Genomic DNA, 24,530 nt, shown 5'->3' with positions numbered 1-24,530 from the left:
ACCTGGTTAAAAAAAAAAAACATCCTGACAAGTTGACAAATTTTATATGTGATTACCTCATTTGCTCCTCCAACAATCCTTGAGTGGTGGCAGGTGGGGCAAATATACCTGATAAAGAAATTGAGGCTCATCAACTCTTAGTGACGTGCCCCAGACCTAAAGCTAGGGAGTGAAAGAGCCAGATTCCTTTTTAACTCAACTCTTTAAAACCTTAGTCAAGACCTTAAATACGTATTTATGTCCATGTTTCTCACCAGCCAAGTGACCTGCGTTTTTCTTTTTGTAGGTTGTTGCCAATGCCAGAGGTGCTATGAATGGGGCAAAAGATGCTGTGACGACTACTGTGACTGGGGCCAAGGATTCTGTGGCCAGCACGATCACTGGGGTGATGCACAGGACCAAAGGAGCGGTGACGGGCAGTGTGGAGAAGACCAAGTCTGTGGTCAATGGCAGCATTAACACTGTCTTGGGAAGTCGGATGGTGCAGCTGGTGAGCAGCGGAGTAGAAAATGCGCTCACCAGATCAGAGCTGCTGGTAGACCAGTACCTCCCTCTCACTGAGGAAGAACTAGGTAATTGGATTTTTGTCTTGAAATAATGTTTTGTATCTTAAAGCAATCTTTTTTTTTTTTTGAGGAAGATTAGCCCTGAGCTAACATCTGCCGCCAGTCCTCCTCTTTTTGCTGAGGAAGACTGGCCCTGAGCTAATGTCTGTGCCCATTTTCCTTTACTTTATATGTGGGATGCCTGCCACAGCATGGCTTGCCAAGCGGTGCCATGTCCGCACCTGGGATCGGAACTGGCGAACCCGGGGCCACCAAAGCAGAATGTGCGCACTTAACCGCTGTGCCACCTGCCGGCCCCTTAAAGCAATCTTTTTAAACAGCTTCACTGAGATATACTTTATATACCAAAAAATTTACCTGTTTTCATTCTAAATTTACACAGTTGCACAACCATCACCACAATCCAGTTTTAGAACATTTCTATCACCCCAGAAGAACCTTCAGTGCAGTCAATCTCCATTCCCCCCTCCCCTAGGCAGCCACTAATCTTTGTCTCTATAGATTTTCCTTCTTAAAGCAATCGTGTTTCACATTCAATTTTACGTAGTAAGTTTTGAAACTTTAGGAGAAATTAGCCTAGAGAAATATTTTCTATAAAGGAATTGTCTTTAATGGGCTGCTTTACAGAATCATTAAACATTCAGTGCTGACTAGGTGCCAGGTACCGTGTTGCCCAGAAGCTCTAGTGGGAAGAGGCGTGTGTAGATGAAAATGTCCGAGACAGTGAGAAGTCCTGGGTGGTCAAGCCCAGCAGCGGACCAGCTGTCTTGGGAAAATGAGTGCTTAATTGTTAGGTGGGTGGGGTAGAATCGACAAAGTCAAGGTGCAAGTTAGAGTCCAGGCCTGTCACTTAGAGCTGTGATCTCCTTACATTTTTGTCCCTTCTTTCTAACTTCAGAAAAAGAAGCCAAAAAAGTCGAAGGGTTTGATCCAGTGCAGAAGCCAAGTTATTATATCAGACTGGGATCCCTATCTAGCAAGCTCCGCTCACGTGCCTACCAGCAGGCTCTCAGCAGGGTTAAAGAAGTGAAGCAGAAAAGCCAAGCGACCATTTCTCAGCTCCATTCCACTGTTAACCTGGTGAGTGAAACTTCATTTAAAGGTATCTGAAGTGAGCTCATTTATCTTGAGGCTTGAGAGTAAATGTAATCATGAAATCCAAGAATCTTATCTTTATCTTATCAAGAACCCAATAGAAAAATGGGCAACGAGTATACAGACAACTCACAGAAAAGGAAGTATAAATAGCAGAAATATATGAAGTGATGTGAATCTTACACTGAAGGGTCCAATTACTGATGCCTATCTTGTCCTTTCACACTGGTAAAGTGTGACGCTTGGGCAGTGGTGTAGAGAAAGGGATGAACTTGGGCACTTCTGGCAGATTCAAGGGACTATTCCAGGAAAGTTACAAACATGTCTATGCCTCAAGTAGTTTTACTTTTAGAAATTTATTCTACACATGTGAAGTTGTTTACAGTTGCAAAAGACTATAAACAATGCATGTCAAGTACTGGGGAATTAATTCAATGGATATATCACAAAAGACTATTGTGTAGTCATTAAAGATTGCCAAGTTATAGAACAGTTTGTATTGTACTGCCATTAGAAACTGGTTTATTCTTGGAAGGGGAACTTGGTGGTTGACAACAGGGAAGAAGAACTTGGAATTCCTTTTTCTTTTGTAATTTTATTTTTTTTTTAATTTTTATTATTATTATTTTTTTAAAGATTTTATTTTTCCTTTTTCTCCCCAAAGCCCCCTGGTACATAGTTGTGTATTTTTAGTTGTGGGTCCTCCTAGCTGTGGCATGTGGGATGCCGCCTCAGCATGGCTCGATGAGGGGTGCCATGTCTGCGTCCAGGATTCGAACTGGGAAAACCCTGGGCTGCCCGAAGCAGAGTGTGTGAACTTAACCACTCGGCCACAGGGTCGGCCCCTTCTTTTGTAATTTTAATTTGTATTTTACACATATGTATCTGATTGACATCATAGATCTGAGAACAGGCTAACATGAATGTCTGACTAGTTTGTTCCTTTGTTTTATTTCAATGCGTTCTAGATTGAATTTGCCAGGAACAATGTGCACAGTGCCAACCAGAAAATTCAGGATGCTCAGGATAAGCTCTATCTCTCCTGGGTGGAGTGGAAGAGAAACATCGGCCATGATGATACAGATGAATCCCACTGTGCTGAGGTAAGTAAGACAGCTGGGATAGTCACCCACTCCAGTTTCTGAAGAAGCTCTCATCAGGCTTTCATTTAAATTTTCCCATTATTCCTCTTAGAATACTCTATCAGAAGTTTGAACAATACCGTGTACATAGGTTGCTTGTTATGTGACAGAAAAGCAAAACTGTGCTGTAACTTTATCTTCCAACCTACAGATAAACATATTACCCCAATGGGATACAACTAAATGAGAAACATGGGCCTTGCTCTCATAATGGGTACAGACTAACAGGGGAGGTAGGCATTTTTATTGTCACAGCCTTTTTTGAAGGCATAAAGACAGGCAGTATGAGAATATATAGGGTGGGTACCTAAATCAACCTTGAAGTGAGGAGGGTGGTCAGATGGCTTCCCAGAAGAGATGAGTGCTAAGCTGAGACCTAACAAGTGAATAAACGAGGTGAAAGGACAATACAGGGACTAACATTCCAGACAGAAGAAATAGCGTGTTGTAATCCTAGAAAGTGGTTCTCTGATGGGTCCCAAAAGCTAGTATGTGTATCTGTGAAATGTGAATAATACTGCTGCACCCAGGCTTGTTATAAGGATTTTAAAATGTCCAAGAAGCCACCTATGTGGTAGACACATGGCCAGCTTACTGTAGTTGAACTAATTCATACATAGCACTGTTGGATCCACGGTTAATGTTTTAAACTTATTTTATTTTTAGCACATTGAGTCACGTACCCTGGCTATTGCTCGCAACCTGACTCAGCAGCTCCAGACCACGTGCCACACCCTCCTGTGCAGCGTCCAGGGGTTACCACAGAACATCCAAGATCAGGCCAGTCACTTGGGGGTGATGGCTGGAGACATCTACTCGGTGTTCCACAATGCTGCCTCCTTTCAGGAAGTGTCGGAGGGCCTCCTCACTTCTAGCAAGGGACAGCTGCAGAAAATGAAGGAGTCTCTGGATGATGTGATGGATTATCTTGTTAACAACACACCCCTCAACTGGCTGGTAGGTCCCTTTTATCCTCAGCTGACGGAGTCTCAGAATGCTCAGAACAAAGGCACAGAGTAGGATACAGCCAGCCAGGAGACCCAGCAACCTGAGCACAAAACACATTAAACCTGTCCCTGTCACCAGTGCATGGTGCAGCCAGCCAGATGATACTTTATGTTATGTTGAAATTAACCTGCTAGGCAACTTGGAATTGGGGAAGCAGCTAGCTAGAAAAAAAGGTCCTCCATTATAGTCATTTCTAACTGGATTAAGAGCTTTAAAATTTCTGGCGTTAGCACGTGAATTCTCTTGTTTACCTGGCTATTAAGAAAAGAATGCTAGACTTGTCAGAGCCTAGCCAGAACTCACAAAAAGTTCCAGTGCCTTTTTGGTCTCATTCTGTTGCCACTGTTGCTGTCTGTTTGTTTGAATAAAAGCACCTTCGGGTGGGCTGTGGTATGAACTGGTGTTTGGTCCCAGCCTCATCGTTAGTTTGTCCCAAAATGCATGTTTGTACAACTTGAGCTTTTTGTTTTTCATAAAGGAATGTCCGCTATGAATTCAATAAAATGCACCGCAGAATAGATCCGTTATGCTGTGTTTCCATGTGCTTTGTGTGTTGCTTTCTTAGAGCTGCCTGGCCTGCATGACATGGTTATTAATACACGTGCATGAATTCCAATTGGCCTGTTGGGAAATTTGGCAGGTTAACAACATTGGAAGACTAAGGTTATGGAATAACATTGGAATGGAATATTTGATAACAGGTTTTTTAGTTTTGTTTTTTTTTTAAAAGATTTTATTTTTCCTTTTTCTCCCCAAAGTCCCCCAGTACATAGTTGTATACTTTTTTAGTTGTGAGTCCTTCTAGTTGTGGCACGTGGGACGCTGCCTCAGTGTGGCTTGATGAGCAGTGCCATGTCTGTGCCCAGGATCTGAACCAGCGAAATCCCGGGCTGCCGACGCGGAGCGTGCAAATTTAACCACTCTGACCGTGGGGCTGGCCCCTGATAACAGGTTTTAAACAAGTAAAAAGCTAATGTGCACATAAAAATTTTACTAGGTGACAGTCATTACCTTCATTTGTCCAGTTACTGGACCCCTGAGAGTGGGTTTTTAAACCAGTAGAAGGACCTACTAAGGGCTGACTGCCTTGCTGAAAAGGAATCAAAGCTGAAAGGAAGCAAGAGAGTGACTCTTTGCATTAGTCTCACATAAAAGCAGCAGGCATTTCTTGTCAAGGGGCCATTTTTTTTCTTTTTTTTTTTTTGCTGAAGAAGATTAGCTCTGAGCTAGTGTCTGTGCCAGTTTTCCTTTATATGTGCGTTGCCGCCACAGCATGGCTGATGAGTGGTATAGATCTGTGCCAAGGATATGAACCCGTAAACCTAGGCCACCAAAGTGGAATGGGCCAAACTTAACCACTGTCCCATGGGGCCAGCCACAAGGACCATTTAAAGTGTGAGCCCTGGAGTAAGATTGTTCAGTGTCCAGTGTCAGCTGGAATGAACTGTGTTGTCACTTAGGGCGAAAGTCACTAACAGTTGTTGGTGAGATACCTTTAGAAGACCACGTGAGAATAATTAGAAGTAAAAAAGACTTTGGACCCCCTGTAGAAAAGGGTCCTTCTTCTGCCTAGAGTGTTCAGACTTCTAGCCTCCTCAATGTTGGTCATTGATTTAGGAAATATTGTGAATCTCCTTATAACAAAGCTGCAGGATGCCAAACTGTTTCAAAAAACATCTTAGAACTAGATGCTTCTGCCCCTCCCTGCTAAGTGGTTAGCAAGGCTGCCCTTCAGCAGAACCAAAGTCTAAGTCAAATTTGCCTCCTTTCTGTCCTGGTTTACCCCTTTCTCCCCATGAAAATAAGGAAGCAGCACATAACCTTACATGCACCTTTGGTGTGAGTGAGTGTGTCAAAGCTTACTAAGCTATAAACTACATTTTTTTGCCCTTGAGTTAACGCCAGGAATCAGTATACAAGTGAGTCTAATTGGAGGGTAAGGACTCACTGAGATACTTGAAACTGAGGAGCTTCTGGTTTCTGGGAAGGTGGACTGTCACAATTTATGGGCTTCCTGGATGGAGCCTCTCCATTCATCCATTCACTTACCTGCCTGCCCCCCGATAAGAGGCCTTTTAAAAATTTACTTCTTAGTTCAAATTGCACATGACCCTGCCCCTCTTTGCCTCAAAACTCCAAGGCTGGTATTTTATGGTTTATTCTGATTGGTTGGAAAATTCATATACTATAGCTGTACACATGCTTTCTTATTCTGAACATAAACTTTTGCATTTCCTCATCATAAGAGTTATAGTGCGAACTGAATTGTTTGTGAAAAGGAGACAGGTCTCAAAACTATTCTTCATGAGCAAGACAGAATATAAAGGAGACCTCTCTTAGCTTCTAGAACACCACCACTAGCCCTTGCTTTTTGCCATGAGCTGTGCACACTGGCTGTGGTTTTGTCTGTCTTTGTCTCTCAAATTTGTGGCTACATGCATTTCATTCTGCTGTCAACATATCTCAAAATTTGTGGTGTTCTCGCATAGTAGAGCTTTATTGTTGCATAAACTGGCAGTTTGGGCTTAACAGACTTATTCCCCAAGGAAGACAATTCTTTTGAGGAAAAAAGCTGACTAAGCCTAGCACAGTATCTCACTGGCAGGTTTTTAAACATTTGGCTGCATGAAGGCTGGCATGGTGTGCCTTGAGTGTTCAAGGATTTTTTTTTAAGACCTGAGCTAACATCTGTTGCCAATCTTTTTTTTTTTTCTTCTCCCCAAAGCCCCCCCAGTACATAGTTGTATATTCTAGTTGTAAGTGCCTCTGGTTGTGGCATATGGGACACCACCTCGGCATGGCCTGATGAGGGTGCCATGTCCTCGCCCAGGATTCAAACCGGCGAAACCCTGGGCATGCAAGCCTAACCACTCGGCCACAGGGCCAGCCCCTCTCCTATGTTTTAGAAGTTACTGATTCCTGAAAGAAATGGGGTCAACTGGACCCTCACTAGGATAGGCCCAGGTCATATTTTTAGGGCTGGTGAGGTAGAGCCTTCTTGCTCACCATCTAGCTGGTGCAGAGTGGGGTGATCAGGTAGAAAAGCCTGAATAGGAAAATCACACCCTCAGCTGGTGGTGAGGTGGTGAAAGGCGGGCAGCCTGTTGAGTTTGACTGGTGAGATTGCTGAGTAATATATGCATGTTTAGTTGTTAAGACTGTCAGTAAGAGGACTCAGTGAATTGCTAGGAAGGCAGTGGGAAGGGAAAGTGTTTGGAGGAAGTGCGACAGAGTTTCCCAGGATTCTTGCTCCAGCTTAATTTGCTTAAACTGGGCCTGCAGGTTAGAGAGAAATGGGTTCTAACATAATGAAAGGCTTTAAATCTCATGGGGGAGCCTAGTCTTGATGTAGAATAGACCTTCTAGGTTCTTTAGCTTGGTACTGATTTTATGAAAGTGCTATTCGAGAGAGCCATATAAAAGCTGTTAGAACCATATCATAATATGTATATTTTGGGCTAACACTGAAAAAATCTAGTGGATGCATTCATCAGGTAGAGAAAATGTGGATAGGTTGGTAGCTACATTATTATATATATGTAGCTTTATTAAAAAATGACTCAATTCAATATCTGAGTTCCTAATAGTATAAGGCATGAACTCTGCTCTGCTGAGAATGTAAGGTCCAGAAACTGGGAGCTGGCCCGGTGGTGTAGTGGTTAAGTTCATGTGCTCTGCTTCAGTAGCCCTGAGTTTGCAGGTTCAGATCCCTGGCCCAGACCTACACACCGCTCATCAAGCCATGCTGTGGCAGCATGTCACATACAAAATAGAGGAGGATTGGCTACAGATGTCAGTTCAGGGCCAATCTTCCTCACCAAAAAAAAAAAAAAGACCAGAAACTGCCCTTAGAGACTTATGGTCTTAGGGGAAAGTTGTAGACAAATATTCAAGTAATAACCTGGTATAGAACACTATTCTTCCCTCATCCTTAATGGCCCCAGGCTAATTTTTAAATTCCCTACCTTTATTACAAAATTAACCTACAAAATATGACACTTCAGCATAAGGCAGTATAGGACTGGCACGGGAACAATTTGGGTTTTAAGTTTTATTGACCAAAGCAAAACAGAACGCTAACTTAGGTGATATTTCCTGTGAGGAGGAAAAAAGGTCTGTCTTCTAGAACTTAAGAAACTGAGGAAAGTAGTGGATAGGGTTGTTACCTGACATTTTTAAAAAGTAATGAGTAGATTAAATGGTACTTTTGTGTAAAAATCAGTGATGAAGAAATGGTTAGAATTTCAATTACATTTCCATTTCTCTTGGGTATATAGCTAGGAGTGGAATTGCTAGTGGGTCATATGGTCACACTATTTAATTGAGAAACTACCAGACTGTTTTCCAAAGAGGCTGCACCATCTTATGTTCCCACCAGCAGGGTGTGAGGTTCCGATTTCTCCACATCCTCACCAACACTTGGTGTTATCTGTCTTTGATTCTAGCCAACCATTTAAATGGTAACTTAGCGGTAATAAGAGATGTTGAAGAGAGTGAATCAAGCACTTTTCTTTTTTCACTGTCTTTTCTACCCAGGGGAGAGCCCAGGAAAACCCAGCTAAGGAGTTAGCTAACGTATCTAGGAGACTGACTCCCTCATATAAAATGAGGCAGCTCCTCCGAGGGAGCTCCCAGCATGGATGAAACCACGTCCTCTGTCAGGGAGCCTTCCCCTGCCCTCTCTGTCACTGCCAAGGATTATCAACTGGGGAGACTAATAAAATGTAGATTCCTGGGTTCCACCTCCAGGGAATCTGGTAAATGTGGAGGTAGTACCAGGCATCTGTACTTTTTTTTTTTTTTAAGATTAACACCGGAGCTAACAAGTGTTGCCAATCTTTTTTTTTTTTTCTGCTTTTTCTCCCCAAATCCCCCCGGTAAATAGTTATATATTTTAGTTGTGGGTCCTTTTAGCTGTGGCATGTAGGACTCTGCCTCAGCATGGCCTGACGAGCGGTGCCATGTCTGCGCCCAGGATCCGGACCAGCGAAACCCTGGGCCGCCAAAGCAGAGCGCGAACCTAACCACTCGGCCACGGGGCTGGCCCCTGCATTTTTTAAAAGCATCCCTATTTGAAAAAAAAAAAGCATCATCTCTAGTGATTCAACTGCAGGTAGAATCTGACCACACTTTGAGAAGCATAGGAAACAATGATTCTAACCTGGAACAAAAGTAGGGCTAGGGCTACCTATAGCCCCTTCTCTCCAAACGAGACCCTGGATGTGGGCTCCATAAAGTGTTTTATTTTATGAAGACCTACTCTTGAGGTACCTGCTCAAATGAATCAAAGACACAGGAGTTAACACTGACTCCTTGAATGTTGTGCGATGGATACCAAGAATCACTTTAACTTTGTTGTGATCAGTGCCAACCTGCTCCCTGGGCTGAGAGTTCTAACCACTTCCACAGACTCTTGTTCAAGCATTTACGGGACAAAAAAGTGGTCCTACTGCAGGGCAAGGATGTGCACTAGCCCACTTAGCTGTACCAAACTGCTCAGTTAAAGGCTAAAGAGAGAGTAAAGCAAAACCAAGATGCTCCTGGCCTAACCTGCAAGCGTATAATCAAGCTGCATATGCAACCTATTATGGATGGTGAGAGGTTTCTGTTAAAATCAAACCCTCAGCAAGGTTAGTCTTGCGGATTTGCTGTTCCAGCTAATCATTACCTCTTGCACGCCCTATACCTTAGAATTACTTTTATGCAAACAAAAATTTGTTTTTCTTTTCACTTCCTTAGTTCTTCAATACTTATTCTCTAGTGCAAAATAAGTCAGTTTTCCTGATTCTACGTCACGTTTATCAGCACTGCTTGCACACTCACCTTTACCAGCAAGTTAAATTCCCACCGATGGTGTTTTTATTTCTGGAGCAGCCTCACCTCTCCAGGGCCCCCGCCACCACTAGCCTGCCTTTATGCCAACTGGAAAACAGCACCTTGGTCTGCTTTACCCTCCTCCCGGCTCCTCTTCCCGGGTCCAGGCTGCGAGGCGAGGGGGGATTGCCGTTTGTTGCCACCTCCCCCGAGAAGCCAGGTTCTAGTTAGTGAGTCCTTGCTTGGCACATGTTTGCCCCAACTAATGTGAGAGACCGGGCAGAGAGCGCGGGCCGGGGGCAGCGCCGAAGGAGCCTGCCGCGGGAAAGGAGAACCAATGCCTACTGTGACAAGCGTGCGTGCGCGCCGCACACGTCCGGGGCTCCCGAGACAGGGTTGCTCCGGCCGGGGATCCCCGACTCGTCTTCCTGAGCGCCCCGTCCCAGTGTCTCCTCCCCGTGACGCCGAGCCCCGCGAAGCCAGCCTTACCTGCGCGTTGACGGGGGAGCCCTTGCTGGAGGTGAGACTGTCCCCGGCCCGGGGGGCGCTGCTGCAGCCAGACAAGGGCGCCTAGTGGTCGGCATTGAAGCGGGGGATCAGCATGGTCGCGGTTAGTGCCAGCCAGGCCAAGGGCCCGCGGGCCGGGGACAGTCGGAGCGGCGGCGCCGAGCCGTGTGGGAGCGCGGGCACCGCCCCCGGCTGGGTCTCCGCTCCTGGGCCGCCCGCGGCAGACGCGGTCGGCGGATCGGTGCCGCCGCCGCTGCTGCTTTTATAGCGGCATTTGATGAATGAACCCTTCGTCCAACCTGGGCACAACCATCGCGGTGCCGCAGGGGGCTCGCGGCCCCGGACGCTCTCCCGGCCTCCTTGCTGCCTTCGCGCTCTCGCAGCCCCGAGTCCTCCGTCTTTATCTCATGAGCGCTTAGCAATCTGGGTCTTAGGGGTCTCGTGGACGCCCTAAGATGAGGGACTTCGGGAACGGTTCCCCCGACGACTGCAGGGAGCGGCCATGGAAACCTGCTGACGCAGATGTCCTGATACAGACGTCCTGCGTCACGTGTGGGGTGGGCATGGAACCGGCCAGCTGGGCTCAAGCAATACTACTAGCACTATTAAGTGCCTTTGGAAGCAGAAGGTCGGGGGCTCCAAAATAAGAGAATATGATAACCTACTTTATCTACGATGCTAGGTATTTTAATTTTAATTTTTTTTGTTTTTAAGGAAAAAGTCGCATTTTCTTTTCTCCACCATATATAGGGATATTATTACTACCTATTCTGCCACACGCCCATCTGGCTGAGCAGTGCAAGATAGGCTGCCGAGAGACCAAAGGAAAGACCCAGAGACAGCCAATGAAGCATAAGGGTTTATTGGGAGTTACCTACAGGGAAGGTCCAGTGGCGGCCAGCTGGACAGCAACGTGCACGCGCTACCACCCCCTGAGAGAAGCTAGCTTAAGTAGGCAGAGGAACGAAGGCTGTGTGCTTGCCAAGGGGGATCGTCCCTGTCTGACCTGCATTCCAAGGTCCAGGGCCCCCCCTGCAGGACCTGTGTGTTCCCTCAAACCGAAAGGGTCTTTGTGTTAACTCTCCCATGAGAAAGCAGCTGGGTTGGCCAAGCTCAGGACTGTTATTGTGAGTGCTGGCACGAAGCCCAGACAAGGACCCTGAAGGACACATGGTCTTAAAGGGGCATGCCGGCCAGTGCCCCTACACTCCAGCCCCCATTTGTCCGTTTGCACTCTACCCCCCATGTGTCCGAATGGCCCTTACAATCTCATCACACCAGTCTTTCGTGGTTTTCCTCCAGCCGTACCCAGAGATGAGCACTGTAACTTGAGACGACAACAGCAATAGAGAGCACAACATGAAAATAAAAGAAGTAGTGAAAAGGCAAGGACACCAAAGAAAACATGTCACCAGGTGAAGGGGAGTAGAAATGGGAAAGTGGGCGACACTCATCCACTCTCACAGGGCTCTCCAGTCAGAGGCGTTGGCAGCTTGGAGACGCCATGGTAACGCCATGAGAAGAGAGAGAAGAGAAAGGCAGCTCGCTGCATACCTAGCAGTTGGAGCAATTTTGTATGCCAGTAATGGTGTGTATCCAGGTAGCGAAAAGGTTGGCAGGCGTTGTCCTAAGGACGAAAAGTAAGATGTTTAGAGAGAACTAAAACAGGGAGTTCATGACCATCCAACAAGACACACCAGAGGGAAAGGATGAAAGTGTCTTGGGGAATTGGAGGTGACACTGTGATATTTTGCTCTAAGCCTGTCCTCCAGGGGGTAAAGAGACCACACCAGCAGGCCCCCCCACCTGCCAGTCCCAGGGCCAAGTGACCATGTGGCTCCCAGTAGGGAGTTTGGTGGTAGAGGCAAAAGCAACTTGTTTTTGAATGTCCATCTGTGGTTGTAGTTTTTCTCTTTGCTTGGCCCTTGTTTATAGACGTAATGTCATATCAGGTTCTTGTGTCAACATCTGACATATACTGGATTGAGTGCATCTCATGTTTATTTAGTAGACATATTGCACTTGCCAGGCATCTCGTTCAGTGGGCTAGGGTCCTGTCTTCTCTCTTTAGTTGTTTGGGCAAGCTGTTTATTTGTTCCATCAGCCCCACGGCCATGGGGTTGTATGGCAAGTGAAAAACCCAATGTATGTCCATCTAATCGGCCCACGTCTGTACCTGGTGGCCAGTACAATGTGTACCCAGGTCACTATTAATGTCCATGGGAACACCATATACAGCACAGAGGTGTCTCAGGCCTTGTTATGGTGGTCTTCTGTGTGGCCCTCTTGCTGCAGTATGCCTGCAGCAGTCCTGTAGACATGTCCACACAAGTGAGAGCATACCGGCTGCCATCAGAAAGAGGCAAGGGGCTGATGTAGTCCACTTGCCAGTGCTGAGCGGGCTGGTTGCTTCTGGCAATGTGGCCTATGTCCAGGAGAATGGCCCAGGGTCTCTGCAAGGAAAAGGAGAGCACACCTGACAGACCTGCAGCATATTAGCATAGCACAAGTGGAGGCCCCAGGCCTTGGCAATAGCCCATAGGGTCCTTTGTGCTTTGTGTTCAGTCTTTTTGTGTAGCCACTTTGTCACTCTTTTGGCTGGCACTTCTTCCAGGAGACGAATCTGAGCTAACTCGTTTGTTTGTTCGTTCCCTGGTGGCTTTGTCACCCGATGTGCAGACGCATGGTACACTTATCAGCATTCCCCGGAGCCCCTGTCAGAAACCATCCTAGAGTTCTGCCCCTAACAATGGGTAACAATTAATAGTCCACTTTTGTTGTGCCCATTGTGTCATCCACAGGGTGAGCCCCTTTCCACAGTTGGGACTGGAAGCCAAAGGGCACTCACTTATTGCCTTGCCTCTGCCAGAGACCCCATCCAAACCTCTCTGGGTAACTGGAAACGTCTAATACACACAGTCGTCCTTGCGTTAAAACACTCAAGGACTGGATATGTTTCACTGTTATTTTGGCTTGGGTGAAGGCCTCCTGCTTGGTGGTCCCCTAGTCCCAGATAATACCCTTTTCCACCAACTTGTAAAGAGGACAGACAGCCTATCTTATCTATAACAGTAGCAGGAACCACTTTTGTCTTACCCGACCAGATAACACCCAAGTATTTGACAGATAAGCCAGACTCTTGTACTTTGTTGTTGTTTCCTACCCATCCTCATTGGTATAGGTGGGCGACAAGGGAGCGGGAGGTTTCTCGAAGGCCTGAAAAAGACTCAGAGGTTAACACGACACCATCAATATAATGAAACAAGGCAACCTCAGGGGGTTTTGTCCACCCAGCAGTGTTATAGAAGCATTGCCGCAGGGTGGAGTGAGAAGTGATGGAAGTCATTTTGCTCATTTCTACTCTTCTCCTCCTGTAGACCAATACATTGTTATTTTCACATGTAGCCTCTGGTCGCCTGATACCCAAGCCGCCTATAAGGTATTGCAGGAGTGAGTCAAGGTCCTTTGGCCCCCTAGTGGGGGGTGGGGCTAGGGTGTCCTAGGCTGTCACTGGGGGTGCTGTTAAAGCCAACCAGAACAGCCTTTGGTTGTTGATCACTTTGTTCTGGAGAAATGCTTGCTGCTCCCCAGGCTATGGCAGTCGCTCTCTCTACCCTTTGCTCAGCCTCAGTCGTGCCGCTGCCAGAGGGGTGGGGAGTCCCGGCCACCAGCCACTTGCACTGGTGCCAGCTGGCTGGACCATGCATTCACCCGTTCTCCCTCCCACTGCAGGCACTTTCTGCCCCCTGCCGGCCGGTTGCGCTCCTAACCTGCCCTTGTTCCTGTGCACACACTGGAGCCAGCGGCTATTCTTGTGACTGCCTTACTTTTGACTTTGAAATTTACTTATTTTAATCTCAGCCAACTTGACCATATACAAAACTCTTTAGGGCTTTGCTTCCATAAACCATAAACCCTTTGTTACTTAACGTTTTACATTCAGAATTTGTTCTATGTCTTTTTGAGTTTTTTTAGAACTTTAGGACAAATTTATCTTTTTAACAAAATAAAAATATCTCTAATTTTATACCTTTTTTACTGAAAACATACATTTTACTTTTTTTGTGTAGCGACTTTCTAGAAATATGTGCTTTCTCGTAGAAAATTCCTCAGCATGTACAAAACACGTTTATCAATAAAATCAAGCATCTTTTAGTGAATTTGAGATAAGAAACCAGAGGCAGACAAGTCTATGCTTAGTAATTAATTTTTAATATTTTATCTTGTTTGGAAAATGACCTAGATACTTAATTTTTATCACTTAATTTAGCACAACTCTAAAGTTTCAAGTTACCAAAAAGATTCTGGAAGCTGTTTTTTAAGCATTTATACCATAAAACATAATTATTATACCCGAAAACTCTTACCCATTTTTATTTAAATCATTTGTTCCCAACAGTTATGTTTAGATTACTCACAAAAACTTCATGTGACATTGAAGCAGTTAGCCATCAACTCAGGTTGTTTAAAGTACATACACAATAACACGTAATTATTGTTAAGAAGAATCCCCCGCCCTGATTTTCATCCCTTTTACATCTATTTAGTTCACTTGTTCCCCACTCCCACCAGTTGTGTGGCAGTGTAATCCCTCGTGGTGGAATGCATATGGCAGACAGGCGGAGGCAGGTCTGTGGGATCTACCCCCGCGGGTCGGGGCTGGTCAGTCCTCTATCCTCTCAACAGGCTCCCAGGAACAGACTTGGTAGTTTCAACTTGAACCAGCTATGCTTCTCTTTCTAATTTTAATTTCTCTTGTAGCTGCCTCACCTTCACCTTAGCTTCCATTTTGGCTTCTGCTGCTCAGCAGCGGCTACCGCCTGGGCTTCTGATTTCTTTCTCTCATCATTCATCATGCCCAGGACTTCCCCTGCCTTCATTGCAAGCCTTCCTATGGTGGAAAGGGGCTACCCCACAGCTGTAGCAATGGCCTAGGCTTCTCGCATGCCCCGGACTTTCCCCTAGGCCCTTTGGCATTTTCGGGGCATCCCCGTTCTCATGCAGTGGGCTCCACCCATCAAGGATGGTGGTGACCGGCCCTCACAGGGAGGACACCAGCCAACCCAGGATTACCCTCGTGGATTTCCCCTTCCCATCACCCATAGTCTCAGCGTTCAAGTGGTTTTCTTTGGTCTCCTGGCTGGCTTGCTGCCAAGTGTTCTGCCATATGCCCATCTGGGTGAGCAGTGTGGGATACGTTGCCAAGAGACCAAGGGAAAGACCTAGAGACAGTGAATGAGACATATGGGTTTATTGGGGAGTTACTTACAGGGAAGGTCCAGTGGCAGCCGGCTGGACAGGAAATGTGCACTTGCTACTACCCCCTGAGAGAAGCTGGCTTAAGTAGGCAGAGGAACAAAGGCTGTGGGCTTGCTAAGGGGGATTGTGCCTGTACAACTTGCATTCCAAGGACCAGAGACCCCCCCCCCCCCCAGAGAGCCCACATGTTCCCTCAGACAATGAGGGTTTTGTGCTAACTCTCCCACCAGAAAGCAGCTGGGTTGGCCAAGCCCAGGACTGTTATCATAGTGAGTGCTGGAACGAAGTTCAGACAAGGAGCCTCAAGGACACATGGTCTTAAAGGGGCATGCCAGCTAGTGCCCCTACACTGTCAAATCCCTGAGACACCAGTCAATAAACATTGTGCAGAACCTCCCTGCAAAAAAAAAAGAAAAGAAAATATCACCTTATCCTCAACATGTGTAGTGCCATCTTCTTTGGGAAAGTTGCCATGATAAATATGCAAATCAATGAAGCCTATGATATGAAACATGCCCCCTGTGGTTGTATGGGAAACAACCTGCAGAAAGTACACAGAGTGCTGGGAATCCTAGCATAGTCACTTGGTGTTCTTGAAAAGAGTGTATTGCTGGTTTCCTGTCCTTTCAGGGAGGGACTATGGCTGTCTCATTAACTTCATAGTAAGCATCTGATTCTGAGTTTGGCCTCCATCCCAGATGGGCATTCGCAGCAAGAGGCTCCTTACACTCCTTCCATGGTCCAAACTATATTTGTTCATGTCAATGAAAAAGGGATTTATTTTATAAATCTGTGAAATGATTTCTCCTCTGCCACATTTCTAAAAACCCCATGAAGATGGTCAGGCACAACCACTGCATTTCAAATTAAATTCACCATGGAAACTTGATAGACTGTGGCTACCTCTTAACTGCCCTGTTCGCCCCTGTTCCCTGCATAGTCCTCAAGTGGGCTTTCGTGATAGCCAAGAACTTAGGGGAAATGAGACCCTCTGGATCATTCTGGATGTATGGAAGGTGAATTATTCTTACAGCTCTCCTAAATCATCTCTGGGACTGCTAGAGGTAGGACTTTTTTGGTGGTGGTGGAACTTTTCTCCTAAATCTCTGAGCGTGAGATCTCCAAAATTCTGCAAAGAACTCTGCTTTAGGCCAACAGTTACTTGGCCTGCAGGTGACTTTGGCAGTTTTGTGCGTGTGTGGTGGTATTTAAGGAACTAATGAGAATAAAAGCTACAATCTATTGAGCACCTTTCAAAAGCTTGGCTCCTACTACCTTTATTCTTCACCTGCAACCCAATCAATTAGGTATTTTCCCCACTTGAGAGATGAAGAAACATGTTACAAAGGGGTAGGTGGCAGGGTAGGGATTTAGCCAATATCTGATGTGCCTGCCTGAGGTCAGAGCACATGTATTTTTTCTGTTCTAGCACACCAGTCCTCTGATAGGAGAAAACTGCAGCTTGCTTCCTGTTTGGGGCCCAGAAAATCCCTCTGCCTATGCCTTCTTGTGGTGTAGCTTCTTGTTATATTTTCCATTTATTAAAAACAAAGTGATATTGGATGTTAAAATGTACATTTAATTAAACAGAAGAGACTGCCAAGCAAAGTATACCTTTTAACCTAAGAAGGTTAAGATTGCAATAGTTGGTTGGCTTGCCTGGCTGATGCGCTGAATTAATTTGTATGAGCATGGCTGGCTTTTGTGGATGTCAGGTTGATTACAATCTTTGCAAAGTGAATATTCAGAAATAGCTAGAATGCAGTTTGATCTCCCCTAACTGAAAGCCTCAGGAACAAATGGTGGAAGTCTGCACCTCAGACCAGACAGTCTTCTGAGCAGCTGGGTCCTTAGGGAGAAGTGCAATAAGGGCCACAAAGAGCCAGGAAGGGGTCCAGTGAACAAAACAAGATTCTCCCTTCTTGTCTTTTTTTTTCCTGTATTTAAAAATTGTGGTAAAATATACATAGCATCAAATTTACCATTTTAGCCATTCTTAAGTGTACAATTCACTGGCATTAATTACATTCACAATATTGTGCAAGCATCACCACTATTGGTTTCCAGAACTTTATCATCATCCCAAGCATAAACACTGTACCCATTAAACAATAACTCCTCATTCTGCCTCCCCTTCTGTCTGTTTTTTTGGTGGATTTCTTTTGTTGTTGGTGGTGGTGGTTTTGCCTCTGTCGGGTAATCAGCTAATTTTTTTCTCTGCCATCAAGATTCCAGCCTTTAGTAATTTCTTATACCTCACTAATTCCCTACTTTTAATCTGCTGTTGACTAAGAGACATTACTTAGTTTATCAAAATTGTGTGTAAGAGTTCATAGAACTTCTTATCCCTAAAAGCCTTTCTTATGCAGAGAAGAACTAGGACTTCATGATGGCTATTCAACTATTAAATGACCTTTTGCTTCCTCAGTTTCTAGACATTTCCCCAAGGGTTTATGTTATTGGAAGTCAGACTTATGGAAAAGTAGAGTATTATTGTTTGTCTGTTTGTTTGTTTGAGGAAGATTAGCCCTGAGCTAACTACTGCCAATCCTCCTCATTTTGCTGAGGAAGACTGGCCCTGAGCTAACATCCATGCCTATCCTCCTCTACTTTATATGTGGGACGCCTGCCACAGCAAGCATGGCTTTTGCCAAGCGGTGCCATGTCTGCACCCGGGATCCAAACCAGCGAACCCCGGGCCGCCAAGAAACGGAATGTGCAAACTTAACCACTGCACCACCGGGCTGGCCCCAGTATTATTGTTTTTAAGAGAAAAATAGATTAACAGATGAATAACCAGAAATGCTTTATATTTTGTACTTTAAAAAAAGCTTTCGGACTGGCTCCGTGGCCGAGTGGTTAAGTTCGCCCGCTCCGCTGCGGCGGCCCAGGGTTCGGATCCTGGGCGAGGACATGGCACCGCTCGTCAGGCCACGTTGAGGCTTTGGGGAGGGGAAAAAAAAGAGAGAGAGAGGAAGACTGGCAACAGACGTTAGCTCAGGGTGAATCTTTCCTAGCAAAATAAAACTACAAACATCTTGTCAAAAAGCATAGCTATGGACAAAGGAAGGTTCATCGACGTGAAGTAATGAATGTCTTCATGAGTTCTTCTGGACCTGACAGCTCACGCCATTAGTGTTTGTTTTAATATCCAGGATTCTTCTTTTACAGGTATTTGATTTCACTTCCATAGACTTGGCATCTGAGACTGATGAAATTCCAGATGTTATCGCTTTGGCAGAGGAGGATGGATCAGACCATTCACATGCTAATCGCCCTGAGTCCTCTCAGGGCAAAACGTTGAATGACTAACAAGAAAATACTCCTTTCGACTGAATGCACAATTTGTATCCCATTGAACTTCATATTTACTCATGTGTTTATTCCTATGGCTTTGGGGATTAAACTATTGGGGATTAATCTATTTTTTGGCTATTTGGTCTTAATTGTAATGGATCTCTGATTGATCTAAACTTTTATAAGAGATCCTAGCTCTGTATCATATATCATTTTATACAGTTCTTCAAAGTTTAATCATTGAAATACCTTTAATAAAAACTGTGCTGTAAAATCTTGAATCAGAGTGATTTCTTTTTACCACTACAGTGAATATATATATATTTATTATTATTATTATTTTCCTCCTCCCAGGATTCATTCCTGCTGCTTCTGGTAATAGTACCCTTGTGTCTTGGAGGGGGCTCTCAGTGGGTCTGCTGGTCAAGGTTTGTTCACTTTCCCCTAGCCTAGTGGTGGGCATATGACTGAAAACAGGTCAACTGGGAAGAAGCATATTATGAGGGGTAATGGCTCAGACTCCGGTTCTAATTTTGGCTCTGCCACTTACTATCTGTGGGACTTAAAACAAGTTACTTAATTTCTCTATGCCTCAATTTCCTCGTCAGTAAAATGGAGATAATAGTAGGTTTGTTGTGGAGAATAAATAAATTAACAATTGTGGAAAGCTTAGAGCAATGCTTGGCACAGAGCAGCATCAAATAAGTATTAGTGAGGTAAATTGTAGAAACAATGGGCAACCTGGTGGCGATGAGCACCCCTAAAGGCCAGACTGTAGTTTTGAAATACCTCTCCCATTAAAAGAAACAGGGCTTCTTGGGAAAATGGCTGATTCCAGGTCTGAGGCAGGAAATGTACAAAATGAGTCTTGAACTTATTGCTATTCCAGGTAGCAAGGGAGCAAATTTGAAGAGGTTCCCATTGACCAAAGGTGGGACAATTTGAACTTCAATAAGAATAATAATTTCAATAGATTGAACCCCATCAAATATCCAAATATATTATTTTATATATAAACAACCTAATTGGTCAAGTTTAGGAGATGATAGCAAACTAATTCATTATCTTGAAAACTGGTAAATAAAGGGACAGAACCAATAATGTATCCTTCCTTATATCATTTATGATGAGGATCAAGGCTGCCCCAGGGAGAGAAGCCCAAGGCGTCCTGCCCTACATGCTGATCTATATCATCCTCGGGAAGCATAGCACGTCCTGATTTAATCCGATCTGATTCTTATCTAAAGTTACAGGACCACCCAATAACCAGACTCCACCTGCACTGATACCATTTTAATGATTTTTTCATGATCTTTCCTTTGTCTTGTAAAGAAATAATTCACATACTTTTGCCTTATAAATTTGCTCTAACTCTCAACGCACTGCAGCTCTTTCTGCCCATGGGTCCTGTCCCCATGCCTGCAGCTCTTCACTGCCCATGGGTCCTGCCCCCATGCTACTCCATGCTATTCTCTGAGTAAAAGAGCATTACTGCCAGACCTTGAGAGTCCAAGAAATCTTTCTTTCGACTCCTCGACTCACCGAGCCCACATCAATTACCGCTAGGTAAACAAATAGTAAATGAGGGAAATCTTGTCTCTTAAAAGTATTGCCACTATCAAATGAAAAAGAAATGGTATCTTAGTCAGTTTGGACTGTTGTAACAAATTACCTTAGACTGAATGGTTTAAACAACAAACATTTAGGAGCTGGCCCCATGGCCGAATGGTTAAGTTCATGCGCTCCGCTTTGGCGGCCCAGGGTTTCGCAGGTTTGAATCCTGGGCAAGGACATGGCACTGCTCATCAGACCACACTGAGGCAGCGTCCCACATACCACAACTAGAAGGAGACACAACTAAAATGTACAACTATGTATTGGGGGGATTTGGGGAGAAAAAGCAGAAAAAAAAAAGATTGGCAACAGTTGTTAGCTCAGGTGCCAATCTTTAAAAATAAAACAAACAACAAATGTTTACTTCTCGCAGTCCTGGAGGCTGGAAGTTTGAGATCAGGGTGCCAGTACTGTTGGGTTTTGGTGAGGGCCCCTTTCCAGGTTGCAGAGTCCACTTCTCTTTGTATATTTACATGTATATTTAGTTTCTTGTGACTAATACCATTCATTCCATTCATTAGGGCTCCGCCCTTAGGCCCTCGCGTAACTCTAATTACCTCTCAAAGACCTCACCTTCTAATATTATTACATTGAGGATTAGGGTTTCAACATATGAATTTGGGGTGAGGTCCATAACAAATAATAAAGTCCATAACAAATAATAAATTAGAATATCAACATTTTGCAATCCCCAGTGAATTAATGGATCTAGGCATTTAGCATCAATGCATCAATGGCGTAAATAGAGATGTACTGCCTGATGAAAGAGCATACACTAATAATCATCCAGTCTTGCCAAACGGATCACACCTGAGTCTGATCAAGCCTCTGGTTCCAGCTGCCAATTTGAAGGAACTACAGAGGACAGGGACAGTGGGACATTTTGATCTGCTTCATGAGGATGCAATCAGTAAAACCCAGACAATAGGAAATACTCAGGTCCCAGTTCTTCAACAGATAAACTGTAAGAAAAAAGGCGGGGTGGAGAAAAACCTGTATATTAAAATATATTATTTAAAAAAACAAACCCAAGAAAGGCTTAAAAAAAAAAAAAAGACAAGACAAATATAAAAAGGGCAAGACTAAACTGTAGTGTCCAGGGAAGCACACTTGGGTGGTAAAACTGCAAGACAACACAAGGAAGTGATTATGATAAAAGTGAGAATGGTGGCTACCTTTTGGGAAAGGAAGGTTTTCTGGGTGAACCTTATTCTCTAGACTTTCCATTCTTTATTTATGCTACTCACGACCCATCTAATAAAACTCCACCAGAGTCAGTTTTGCTGCTTTTAACCAAAGAATGCTAAATGATACAAGTGGCTTGGGCAAGTTACCATTAGCAGTGAGGTGGGTATAGGTAACTTTTTGGAGAAGTTTTGATGTAATAAGAAAAGGCATTGGGGTCAAAGGATTTTTTTTTTAAACGATGGAAGGTATTACAGCATGTTTGTACACTGATGGGAAGAATTGAAGACGCAGGAGAAAGTACAGAACAAATGCTGGGGTAAACTCTTTGAGTAGGAGAAAAGGAATATGATCCATTGAATAAGTGAAAGGACTGGTCTTAGGTTAGCACACTTTGATTCACTCAGATTAACAAGAGAGAGGGAACACTATATGGACAAAGATATGGGCAGGTTGGTAAACTGTTGACGGAAGTTCTTTTCTGGAAGCATCTATTAACTAACAACAAAGGACATCACTGAGAGTGAAGAGGGGAAAGGGGGTATCAGAAGTTTAAGGGAGGGAAGAAGATATATATAACTGTGTGGAAAATGAGATTTGGGAAAAACAGTAGGGTGGAGAGGGCAGGCCTAAGAGCCCACTTGAGTTGTCATGAATTTTGAGAGACGCCAGGCATCATAATTGCTTTTAGCTACTAAGCTGCAGGTGTGGAGTAGGCAGAGAAGTGAATTTAATAGGAATTTGGGATCTGCCAGATAAATCTGGCAAAGAGAGAAAGGGGTTAGGGAGCTGAGAAGAGGTCACAGAACTGAGAGGTCAGGGCATTGGGAAGGTCACCTACATGGTTATTGAAAGCACCAAAAATTAACCCATGAGAGAAAGAGAATTAAGTGCTAAATATTTTCAGAACGAGGTCCAGCAACCCGGAGATCTTACACATGACCTCCACAAGGAAGATTTGTGGGTGACAGCATAAATTTCAAAGGACCTGATGGTTTTAGTGAGGCAATAATTGCCAGGGGTGGCAAGGAGAAATAAGTGGAGCATCCACCCCATTTCCAGGCCCTGTTGTATTTGGGGTGGGGGAGAGAAAACAATCAATTGAGAGCGCAGCAGGCGGACGCTGTATGTTTAGAGGAGGGCCAGATTTCAGTTAGAGCAAGAAGATGAAAGGAACATTCAGCATTAGAGGGCATAGAAGATTTTACTAATAATCGACTGGTGGCTCGGAGGGTAGGTGACTTGCTCAGGGTCACACAGCTAGTGAAAACAGCTGAGGATGGAACACAGTACTTTTTCTACTACACGGAGCCACAGTCCTCGATCTATGTTTTTTTTCTGACGTAACACGCCTATGCGAACAAAAGGAACCAAGAAGACCAGGGATCAGAAGCCGCGAAACCAGAAGGACGCCGCAACCTACAGCTCGCGGTTACGCAAGCGCAAAAAAGTTCGCTGGTCCCGCAACGCTCTGTGGGTCTTGTAGTTTGTCGACAGGACCTGACAGGAAGCGACTGAGAGAAGGGCGCATTGCATGGCGGGAGATATAGTCCGCGGTGGAAGTCCCGCCTCCTCCAGAAGCCGGGTGGCGCCGGCGCGTGCCGCTCTTCCGGAAGCGCGGGAGTCTTGGTTTGCGGTGGCTTGGCTTAGGCAGCTGTGCCGTGCTACTGTTAGAGCCTCCATTTCGCTCAGAATTGCGGCCATGTGAGGCGAAATGGCTCCGGACGAGAGAGAAGCAGGCGGTGGCAATGGAGGGGCCGCCGCGACCCCAGACTGCCCGTAGGGAGGGAGTCCGAGGGCCCTCGGAGGCGTTGGGGCCTGCGCTTTCTTCCTTTGCAGGGACATTGCCGACCGCGAAGATGAGCTCGGCCTGGGTCACCTCTTTCGAGAAGGAGCATCTTTGGAGGTATCTGCTGGCGCTCGGCTTCGAGCCAGGCCCGGCGACCATTGCCTGCGGAAAGATCTTGTCGCACACGCACCTCGGAGTGTAAGGAGGCCGGGGCGGGGCGCGGGGGAGGCCGCGCTTGGACTCACTGGGGTGACCCGCCCTTTCGCGGACCTCGCGGGTTGATGAACCAAGTCGTCGACCAGTTACTGTGTGTCAGCCACTGGCCACAAAGTCCCTGCTCCCAGTGGCTTCCAGCCTGGTGGCAGAGACTATCAACTGCGGAACCGTGCCGGGAACGCTTTGTAGGGGAGTGGAGTCAGCACTCGGGCCAAACTGGAGGGCAGCTTAATCCTGCTTTAGTGGTGAAGCCGGGAAGCCGGGTGGTGTGGAAAGTCGAGCGGCAGGGGTGGGGGGCGAGTTGGTAGTGGAAGGATGTAGGAACGGTATGTGCAAACGCCTTTAGGACTCGAGAGCTTTCCAAGGTGGTTGCTTGTTAGTTTATAATTTTTACCCTTTTGAATTAGCAAACTAAGGTATGCCACAGTTTGCAAAAAAACGGAGAAGGCTATTAAGATGAAAAGTAAAAGCTCCTTCCCTACTTTCCCACTAATGTTATAGTTATGATAATAAATCTAAATACTTTGTTTATATATCTATGTCTTATCAACTTGAGACAGTCGCTATTATCTTTCTCCCTATGGGCCAGGACAAATTTGGGATACATAGGGTATCTCCTGTTCTCCTCACTCTTGTTGACTTTTGAAATTATGTGATTTCAGTTCTTCTAGTGGCAGTATTTTAATAATGTGCTTAGACCTCTATTTCTTGATGCATCAGTCTCAAAGGTATCCCTTGATTCCCCACTATGTAATTTCAGAGAGAAGATAGCTATTATTTATAAGATGATTAATTATGTCACCTGTGCTTCCCTACCCTCCTCTGCCCTCCTCTCCCTCTTGACTTTTTTCAGCTGTATTATGACTGGTTTACTGTTAAGGTTTAGAGCTGTGATTAAGTTTTGTTTGGTAATTATTTGTTTAGAAATTACTGCTGTTTACATGGATAAGCAAGTTGTCTAGAAGTCTATTCTGAAAGTTGACTACCAGTGGATAGCATTTATCAGGCTATGATTATTATTAATAAATACTTCATCTA

The 24,530-nt window shown here is 45.1% G+C and overlaps 2 protein-coding genes across 35 annotated transcripts in view; both read left to right on the top strand.

The window, feature by feature from the left end:
* Window positions 1-18,969, top strand: part of PLIN2 (perilipin 2) — a 97,879-nt gene extending 78,910 nt beyond the window's left edge. For 22 of the 32 annotated variants that reach the window (XM_070495710.1, XM_070495720.1, XM_070495730.1 and 19 more), the window contains 5 exons: window positions 287-572; window positions 1,465-1,646; window positions 2,630-2,764; window positions 3,470-3,760; window positions 18,563-18,969. In XM_070495710.1, coding sequence (XP_070351811.1) covers window positions 287-572; window positions 1,465-1,646; window positions 2,630-2,764; window positions 3,470-3,760; window positions 18,563-18,703 — 1,035 coding nt within the window. In that variant the 3' untranslated portion in view covers window positions 18,704-18,969. Of the gene's footprint in view, window positions 1-286; window positions 573-1,464; window positions 1,647-2,629; window positions 2,765-3,469; window positions 4,209-18,562 lie in introns of those variants that run through there. The other 10 variants (XM_044757037.2, XM_070495734.1, XM_070495736.1 and 7 more) reach the window with 1 other exon arrangement.
* A 4,079-nt stretch (window positions 18,970-23,048) lies between these two features.
* Window positions 23,049-24,530, top strand: part of HAUS6 (HAUS augmin like complex subunit 6) — a 39,869-nt gene continuing 38,387 nt past the window's right edge. The window contains exon 1 of one of the 3 annotated variants that reach the window (XM_014845516.3): window positions 23,049-23,474. In XM_014845516.3, coding sequence (XP_014701002.2) covers window positions 23,236-23,474 — 239 coding nt within the window. In that variant the 5' untranslated portion in view covers window positions 23,049-23,235. The remainder of the gene's footprint in view (window positions 23,475-24,530) is intronic. The other 2 variants (XR_001398773.3, XM_014845526.3) reach the window with 2 other exon arrangements.

Source organism: Equus asinus, chromosome 23 (genome assembly GCF_041296235.1).
Source record: "Equus asinus isolate D_3611 breed Donkey chromosome 23, EquAss-T2T_v2, whole genome shotgun sequence".
Lineage (NCBI taxonomy): Eukaryota > Metazoa > Chordata > Mammalia > Perissodactyla > Equidae > Equus > Equus asinus.
This window is presented reverse-complemented; position numbering and strand designations above follow the sequence as displayed.